Source organism: Gavialis gangeticus, unplaced genomic scaffold, assembly GCF_001723915.1.
Source record: "Gavialis gangeticus isolate Ggan-Ray unplaced genomic scaffold, GavGan_comp1, whole genome shotgun sequence".
NCBI lineage: Eukaryota > Metazoa > Chordata > Crocodylia > Gavialidae > Gavialis > Gavialis gangeticus.
In genome coordinates, this window is record NW_017729018.1 from 6112012 (window position 1) to 6121729 (window position 9718).

Genomic DNA, 9718 nt, shown 5'->3' on the forward strand with positions numbered 1-9718 from the left:
CCTCAATACACCCTTGTGCCCAGATCAAGTCTCCTCTCTTGTAGCGGTGCTGCTGCCTCTCTGAGTCCCAGGAGGTCATCATCACCTCTAGGCCTGGCCAGGGCTGCAGACGGGAATTGGGAGCCCTTGCGTGGTAAGAGAGAGCAGAAGCCAAAGCCATCTCTTTTCCTCTCCTCCCATCTTCTCTTTCCTTCTATTGTTAACTCTGTCCTCTTCCTCCTCTCTCCCTCTTCCCCTCATTTCTTTCCCCTTCTCTCCTTCATTGTCCCTTCTGCTTCCCCTCTTTCTCCCTCCATTCTTCCCAGCGTGCTGCATCCCTCCTTTCTCTCCCTCTTTAACCAAGGCCAAGACTGAACGATCTCGCCTTCTGAGCACACATTCAGCCCCACCCCAGATGCCGCTCCATAATGCAGGCAGAACATCCACGGGTCCCATTTCCTTCTGCAGGGAAAGTGGAGAATGGGAGTCTTGACCTGAAAGCCGGCAGGAGCTGGGGCACAGTGCCAGTGGGCTGAGCCTGTCAGGCCTCCCAAATAACAGTGGAAGATCTAGTTGGCATCTCACAGCATGGGACACCCAAGTGCCTGCTCAGGCCTTTTTCAAGCTGTACTGCTTGGGAGAGGAGGTGCCTCTTGCTCCGATGGTACCTCCTGGCAGCCAGTCTGCACAGCCACACCACTGGCATCCTCTGCAAAAGCAGGAGACCTCTCAGGGTGGGCACTGAGGAGCTGGTGGCTCTGTGCTGGGACAGGTTACGCAGTGGGGGCACCACTCAAGAATTAATGTCCAGGCTGGATTTCTATCTGGAGGTTCCCTTTGCCTCATTGTTGTTCATGGTCACTTGTAGGTCCAGGTCTGATTTTCAATCCCTCTCTTGCCTCCATGAGGTAAGGAGGGTCAGATCTGGCCCGTGATTCTCAACCAGGATGCCGAGGCATCGTGGTGTGCTGAGAGATTCTTCTAAGAGTGCCACAGGGTGCTGTACCATATGAGAGCTGGCATTTTCCAAGGTGGGCCTCAAGTCTAAACAAGGTAGAAGGCAGGGCAGGGTGGCACTTTACAGGCTAACTTGTTCATAGGGTCATAGCATCTGATGAATTAGGCTGTAGCCTACAAAAGCTCATGCCTCTCTGAATAAGTTTGTCTCAGAGCTCTGACCATACAAAGTGCTATTGAAATGCTGCCTGGTATTGCTATAGTGCCATTTGCTTAAACATTTGTTGCTCTTTGCAGGGCTGGTTCTCTCTAGCCAGCATAAAGCAGGCGTAAAACACTCCCACTGTGACCTAGAAGTACCTTGCACTAGTGTAGATGACACAAGGTGCAGAGTAATAAAGAACCAGGTCTGATGTTTCTAGCTAATGTTGCCTCCCTGCTGTCGTGCTGTGACTATGGTTGATTTCTTGCGTGTTGCTTTCTCAATGAAAATGATGGTGTTTTGGCCAAAATGGCATTTCTGTGAGGAATGTTTTCTCATTTGATGAAGTTTTGCATCTCGAACCCCATAAGCTGTTGAAGAAAAAAGCTGATGGCAATGCAAAGCTTTCCCTTGCCATTGAAATTTGTCGTGGGAACAAAGCAGCGCTTCCCTGATGAACCTGGGAATTACTTCCAGCCAGGGGTGTTGGGTGACCTATTACAGCAAGGGACAGCTCCTCTCTAAAACCCTGAAGTGGCTGGTCTGACAGTCTCCACTGCAGAAATGTCACAGCAGCCAGAGCCAAAAGGAGACGTGACTTTTATTTAGTTTGGGGATCATGCCAGTGCCTGGAAGCCCTGCTGATCAGTGAGGACCACCCTAGGCTCAGTAGCATGGACACACAGAACAGAGGGCTCTCATATAGCAGTGATTCTCCCCAAAAGCATCAGATGCTCCAGGCACCTGCTCTGCCCTGCAAACCAAACACTTTGCATCAGCAAGGTCAGTTCCTTGAAGGAAACAACCTTGCACATGCTGAAGTCAAGAATAGTTTTGCCAGGGACTTGAAGGCAGCTGGTCATAATTACAGGCTTCTTGCTCTCATTGGTATGCAAGCTGGAGCCTCACTGGCAATGATGGAGGAAGCTTCAGGAATTTCAGGCTTGCCTGGGGAAGAAGGGATCCACCTTCAATTGGCTGCCTTCCTCATGGCCCTGCTCCTGGGGAAGAGCAGTCAATTGGAGGGGCTGCCAGGGGCAGGTGGAGTTCTCCTCCAACACCATCTCACAGGAAGGGAAAGAGCAGAAAGAGCCCAGGAGCTCAGGGCAGCTCTGCCACGTCCTCCTCCTTCCCCTCCAGACAGCCCCTCTGCTATTTATTCCTCCCCTGCAACACCGGGAAGATGCGTGGAGGCTGGGGGACAGGACTGATTCAGGGGCTGGAGGGCCTGGCAAATGGGGGTTGAGAATTCCTGCAGTAGTGGCCAGAATCCTCTTACTAGATCCAAGGGCCAACCAGTCATCATAACACGCCCCACACCAAGCAGGATAAAACACAGCTGAGGCTCAGGGCCTCTGCACCACATCACCTCTGAGGGGACCCCAGCGAGAGAGTGGAGGAGAAGCCTCTGGCCCAGGCACCTGCAGCCAGCCCAGCAAGCTCTCTGCTTGTGTGCAGATGTAGAGGGCACCTGACATGTGTGCAGCCACTGTCACTCCTCTCCTGTCGGTGTCGTGCACAAAGGCCCCCATCCTGCAGTGAGGTCCATGCTAGCAGATCAGACTGCAGGACCAGGGGGGCCAGATCTGTTTCTTCATTGCCCTGTGCCTTGCATGGTTACTTACACCAGGACAAAACTGCTGTCCACTTCCCCGTGGTACAGGTGACTGCAAGGGCAGGGTGACTGGGGATGGCTGGGCAGCCAAGAAGTAGCCATCTGGCAGTAGCTACATTTGCTGCAGAACTGTTTAGACCTGGGTACCACTGTTACACCCTCCTGCCTGGTCCTGAGAGACTGCAAATACCCTGGCACCTCCTAGCTGGCTCATTTTATGGAGCAACCCACCCTGGTGCCTCCTCCAAACTCTTCCATACTGCAGCCTTTGCTCCTTCCTCCAGTTCTGCTCAGGTTGCTACCTCACAGCCCGAGCCTGTGTCCTGAGCTGCAGAATCTAACCAGCATCTTCCTTTCTTCCTTCCACTTTTTTTATTTTGTTTTCACCTTCTCCTTTCTTCATGTTATCTCTATGCTGCCTGGGGCTGACTGACTGGATCATATTTCCCATTGTTGAAATATCATGGTCACAATTGCAATTCAAATCATAAACACAAATTCTAATTTTTTGAACTCTTTTTTTTCCTAACCATTTGGAATTTTGACTCGGATTGGATTTTCTTTTCCTTTTTTTTGGTCCTGGGGCAATGAAAACCCTCCCTCCCCCTCCTCCTTGTCTGCTGTCTTTCTGCCTGCATTAGGTTGCCTGGAAGTGCTTCTGATCCGAATGATACGGGCATTCAACCCCTTGAACAACACGGTGCTCTTTGAAGGGAAGCATGGTGGAGTGCAGATGTTCAAATCACTTGGTAAGAGCGGAGTCGATTGCTCCTGGCTTTGCTGGGGTGGAGGGGGCTACGTAGGGGTAGCAGGTTTGCAACCCTTGTTTTTTGATCGTAAAACCCTTGGTAACAAGAAACCTTAGTCCCATTCATTGCAGGGCCATAGAGAGATTATTCAGAAGCACCTAAGTGATGCAGGAGCACACTGACATTCACTGAATGTTGCGTTTCTGTCGCTTCTGTTCCTTAATGTCTTGCATCTTCTGTGGCAGTATCTCAAGGCATTTATGTTCAGGGGAGAACTCTATAGGACTCCTGGCTTACACCTCATTCAAAAGGTGGCACAGCAGCCTCATAATGTTCACAGCTGTATCAGAGGGAGCAGTGTCACTTCTTGTGGCACCAGCATTTCTGCTTCTTTGCTGACTCTTCTCTGACTCTTAGCCCTGCTTGGCTAGAGAGACCGACAGGGCCACAGCAAGAAGCAATAAGGCTGCAGACTGCAACCTCCACTGTGGAATAGCACAGAAAGTCTGCGGCTGCTCAGCCTTGGGCAGCGATCCCATGAGCCAGGTGGAATTGATGAGGTTGGGAGACAAGATGCTACAGATAGCACTCAGCAGGGGCGCTCTTACCTGTGGGCCAGTATTGTCCACTACTGCCTATGGTACTGTGTGCTCCTTGCACGGAGTGGGGAGGCCTAGATGGGTTTGGAAAAGCCAACTTTGCTTGTCTTTTTGATTTCCTGGAGTAGCCGCATTAGGGGAGGTGCATACTACCAGATCTGGCTGACCTTCTAGTGACTTCCTTGAGCCAACCTAAGTTAGATTAGGCCAGCACTTGGATGGGAGTTTCCAAGAGGCCCTGAGTGCTGTCAAAAGTCTTGCACGGGACAGGGTGCTTCTTGTTCTAATGCTACTAACAAGAAGATGGGATAGCACCGGAGCTGAGATTCTCAGCCATATGAAGCATATGCTCCCCCAGTATCTTCTGCTTCCCACCTGTTACCCAGAGACTCTCTGGTCGGAGACCTTCAAGTCCCTCTCATTTCCCTGCCTAGTCTTGGGCAGCCTTCCACATAACTCCTTTCTACCTCTGGCTCCAAAGGAAGGGCTCACATACTTGGCTGCCATCATGGCATGAGATGTACAGGGTGGGGGAAATGAATTGTTTGCAGTGAAAGGGTGCTGCAGTGCAGTGATATGACATTGTCCTTCCCCTTGCCCCCTCATTAGGCTGTGATGACCTCATCAATGCCATCTTTGAGCTTGGAAGGAACCTGTGCCGGCTACAGCTGTCAGAGGAAGAGATTGCCCTATTTACTGCTGCTGTCCTGCTCTCACCAGGTAAGGGAGAGAGGGAGGGCCATTAGGGGCTTCCATTTTGGAGCCCCCAGCTCCAGCCAGAAGAGTGCATTTTAGCTGCAATGCTGGGGAGGGTTAACCCTAAACTGGATCAGAGGATGAAACACCCTAGTGAAATCAGAGACTGCTGATCCTTGCCAGGTGGCACAAACTTATCAGGTGGACATGACCTGGCTCCTGCTGGAGCTCATAGCAGAACCCCCCAAAGGGAGCAGGATTGCAGCCTATGAACTTCCAGTGCCTTTCAAATTAGCAGACCCCCAAGGGACAAGACCCTTGCTCAGGGAGTTGCTTGTGCACAGCCTCTGTATTGCAAGGATTCTGATCCCCTCCTGGTGCTGATGGAACTGTTGCCTGTTCTCAGATCGCCCATGGCTTACGGAGTCCAAGAAGGTGCAGAAGCTCCAGGACAGGATCTACTTAGCTCTGCAGCATGAGATCCGGAAGAAGCACTCCAGCGAGGACAAGCTTTCCAAGGTAACGGGGCTGAGTGCGGACAACCTGAGGTGGCAGGGCCAGTGGAACAGGGCCTCAAATACAGCCAGGAAGATGAGGACTAGAACCAAGGGAAAACTGTCTTGATGCCAGGAACCATTGTACTGCATGGGAAAGTAAGAGGAGCCTTTAACGGGGAGATGTTTAAAACTACCCTGGACAAAGGACTAGACCACAGGAGCCATCCTGCCCTAGTTGGGTTCAGTGGGTTTGCTGGGCTTCCAGTAACAGGCCTAGATCTGTTAATGTTAGGCTGGCAAGGAGCCATTTCGAATCCTCTAATTTGACACAGGACAAAATAATACTCAGCTCTTACACTGTTTATCACTAGCACATCCCAAATTACTCTAAAAAGCAGCTCAGGATCATTTATCTCCATTTCACAGGTGGGGAAGCTGAGGCACAAAGGAAGGAAGTGACCCAGCAGGCCAGTGGCATAGCCAGGACTAGAACTCAGGGATTCTTGAGACTCAGGCCAATGACCTATGCATGGTCTAGCCAAGACTGAACCCCTCACAGGAAGCAGAGTTTGGAGGTAGTGACAAGTGATCTCAGCATGACATGCAGCCCAGGATAAAAGGAAAACAGAAAAGTGCAGTACCCTTCCTACATCCTCTTGTGAGTTTCATGGCTTAATTATAATGGAGCCCACTCCTAAATGCAGTAAAGGAACATCCTTTATCCTGAGTGTTAGGGCCATGCGTGTTTGGAAGCCAGGTGCTATGGTTCTAGGCTGGCTCCCCAGGTACACAGAAAGCTGTTTGCACACAAATGCTCATCTGTTATACTCCAGTCCCACAATCAATGGGACCTTCAGGCAGGGGCAACAGCTAGCAGAAGGGAAAGCCTCTGCTAGGGGGAGTCAAGGCTGTTGAAAACTGCTACAGCTGCTTTTTATTTCCTAAACTCTCCATGAAAATAGCAAACTGGTGCACTTCACTGGTGCAAAACAAGGCTCAAAGTGCTGCATCCGGCCTCTAAATTACCCAGGTGCAGTACATGAGCTTGGAGATCTAACATTGGTATAAGCCCATCACAAGAGTTACATCACTTACATCAGCGCTAGCTGGGGCATGGACTACATTGCTGGAGATTAGGAGTGCCTGGTTCAAAGTGATACCAACAACAAGCCCAAATCTCACTCCCTTCCCTTCTTTTCTTCCTGTAGATGGTTTCCAAGCTGCCCTTGATGAAAACCATTTGTAACCTGCACTTGGACAAGTTGGAATTTTTCCGGCTCCTGCATCCGGAGACTGCTCTGAATTTCCCCCCTCTGTACAAGGAGGTCTTCAACTCGGAGCTCCAATACAGTGACCCACGAGAGAGCTAAGGCCAAACTACCTGCTAGTTCCCAAAGCCTGGAGGCAAACAGAAACTTCCAGGGTTGAGGAGATTTATTTAAATCAAAGAATCAAGCCCAAAAGACCCTTTGGGGCTGGGTTATCTCCCCTCAGCCCCACCTCCTTGCTGTGGATTGCAATAGCTCTTGAATGTAATGCACCTTGAAGGAAAAGCAAACTGACTTTGCCATGCCGGTGAAATGAATGTGAAATCTCCGCTCAGTAGAGGAGACTGTCCTGTAAGTAGTATGGTACCAACACCTCCCCCAGTGCACGGATTTCAGTGGAGCATGCCCACGCACACACATCCACAAGACACAGCGAAGGGACCTACCCACCGGCACTCGTCTGAGGATCAGAATTTGTTCCCACCTTGTTTTATGTTTGTTTTTAAATTAAACAAAACCCGGAGTGATGGAATGAAAAAAGGGGCAATACAGACTTGTTCAGAGAGGAGGCAAGCAAAAGAGTTAGGATCCTTCCAGCTTTCGGACCTTAACTGGACCAGAGCAGAGGTAAAAAGTCAGTGTTTTACTCCTACATTACACTGGGGTTAATTACAGCACAAGGTACAGGGCAACAAAGAACCAGGCCCATAGTGACCAGGCTACCCTGCAAAAAATGGGGAGGCAGAAATTGAATATGGCATCTTCGTAAGGAAAAGAAAGCTGCTAGTGTAAGAGTCCCAAGGCTTCCAGTGAGGCAGGTCGAATGAGCTCCAGTCAGGGTTAGACTGCATCTCCAGCTTTTTGCAGCTAGGCAGTCAGCTAAGTCTGTCACCCCTCTGAAGTCCATGCGATCGACTAAACAAGTGTTTCAGGAATACTACCTGCCTTGTGTGGACATTAAGTCTGGTGCACTTTCCCTAAAAGAACAAATTTGCTCTCATACCCATGGCCAAATCTCAGCCTCCAGCAAAAGTGTAGTGCTGCTGTGCACTGCCCTGCACCCCAGAGGCAGCTGCTTTTTAGAGGTGCTGTGTGCATAGTATCACTGCTTGGGGGTAAAAGCCACTGAAACCAGCAGTATGGTTGCAATCAGTAGTTAGTTTGGACCATGGATGTCATTTTTTCATAGAAGCCTCTGCTAAAGCTGTCCCATGAAACCCAGTGTCTCAGACGAACCTTCTTTTCCCAGAGAATTACTTGCTAAGTGAAGAACTCCCTCCCCCCATATACAAAGGGTGGTGAGCCTGTTACAGCCTCAGCCTTCAGGGTCAGGCCACTCTCATGTTCATACAGGTAGAGGTCCCAAATTCGGTCCCCATGGTTGATGACTCATTCAGGGATGCAGCATTACTGAGTGGGCAACGGGGGCTATAAGGGGGTGCTCTGCTGCAGTGCATCAAAGGCATCCCTGTGGGCCTGATCCTGACTGGTGCTCCACTTCCACTGACAGCCAGCACCTTGAAGCACAATATAAGAGAGGTGAATTCCCCATGCTCAGTGCAAAGCAAGCTGCAAAGAATGCTGCCTGTCAACTCTCCAGCAGTGTCAGGAGAAACCAGAGACCATCCTCTCTTTTGCCTCTTCAGTTCCTGGAGGGTGAAGAGCAACCTTTTTTGGTTGCTTTTTGCTCCTTTTTTTTTTGTTTTTTTATGGTTCACTCTTAGTTTAGCAGAACTCAAGGGAACCTTTATCAACAGCAAAATTACTGTGTGTTGACAGAGACAAAGGTAATTATTCCTCCTCCCCCCGCCATCTCCAGTCTCCCCAAAGGCTGTTTTGTAGGGGATCTACTACTAATGATGTCTCAGAGAAAAAAGACCAGGATCTATTTCCTTTGAGAACACCAGGGTGCAGGGACACCATCTCTTCTGCTCTGTGTGACCACCCATCGCTTAGTTATGCTGCTGGCAATCTATTTTCTACACCCTGCCTCCCATTGCCAAACCTTTTAGGGAGGGGGAAAGTGTTAGAAAGACAACAGTAACTTCTACCAACTAAGGGCCAATTTCCAGAGTCTCCTCCCCCCCCCAATTTATTCATTCCTTATAAAGACAAGGCCCTTTTCTAGTAGCCTAGGCCATCAACAGGGTTTGAACAAAAGTCCTGCAAATCCATAGTGCAGACCTCTTCTACTTCAGCTAAATGAACATCTCCAGGGCAGGTTTTTGTCTTCTTTGTCAATGTTTCCTTACTTTTGCTGGCCCATGGACAGCCAATCTCGAGGGAACATCAGGCTTTGCTCTCCATGTTGACCTTAGCACTAGAATATTAGTCCTGGGGCTGGAAGCAGTGGCAGAGGGCCGAGTGGTCAGCATGCTGCCTGAGCTGCAGGTTGGATACCGCTGCTGTAAGCAAAGCAGCCTGCAGAAGGTGAACACAACTCTCACTTATTCGGTCAGAGCTCTCTGAGGTGGGAATCCTATGACTCTACCTGAGTAAAGGCAGAATATAACCTGAACAAGAAGCTGGGGCTTGGATCTTTCCTGAAAGCTACGGTACACAAGATGCTGCCGCAGGCTATTTCTTTTTGTTCCCTGCCTTCCTGACCTTCGCAGGGGAGATCAGAGTTCTCTGGCCTAACTTATATTCATGACACTTAAACACCCATTGCCTGAATTTGCTCAAATTGCAGAAGGCTGCTGGCTGACAGCAATGTTGAGTGCCATATACCAGGGGTAGGCAACCTTTTCTGGCTGTGGGCCAGAATGACCCACCGCGAAGTGGAGGCAGGCAGGGGTGGGCACTGGGGTCTGGTTGCTGCTGCTGCTTTTCCCTGCGACAGCACAGGGACAGCAGCCACAGTCCAAGCCCCATGGCCAGGCCAGATCCAATGGTCCTGAAGGCCGTAGGTTGCCAACCCCTGCCATATACTGTTTCCCGAGGCAGTATTAGCAGGGGTGGGGCCTGGAGTCACTTATTTCCTACTCTCTTTGATCCCAGAGCTTTTGAGAAAAGTCAGTATTGCCTTTTTCATACACAGGGTTGTGCCTTTTGTAAAACCAATTCCAACAGCCGTACCATCTCCAGCAGTTTAGTGGCTGCCTTCCCAGATGGGAGACAGGCCTTAGGGAGAAAGCACGTGGGAAAACAAACATG

General features: G+C 50.2%; 1 protein-coding gene across 1 annotated transcript in view; it reads left to right on the forward strand.

Annotated features, from left to right (window-relative positions):
• The window catches only part of LOC109294819 (nuclear receptor ROR-beta-like), a 52512-nt gene extending 43151 nt beyond the window's left edge, over positions 1–9361 (forward strand). Inside the window, exons 7-10 of the mRNA XM_019513308.1 lie at positions 3395–3502; positions 4711–4821; positions 5204–5316; positions 6503–9361. Of these exons, the coding sequence (XP_019368853.1) occupies positions 3395–3502; positions 4711–4821; positions 5204–5316; positions 6503–6664 (494 nt within the window). The 3' untranslated portion in view covers positions 6665–9361. The remainder of the gene's footprint in view (positions 1–3394; positions 3503–4710; positions 4822–5203; positions 5317–6502) is intronic.
• Positions 9362–9718: the final 357 nt, after the last annotated feature.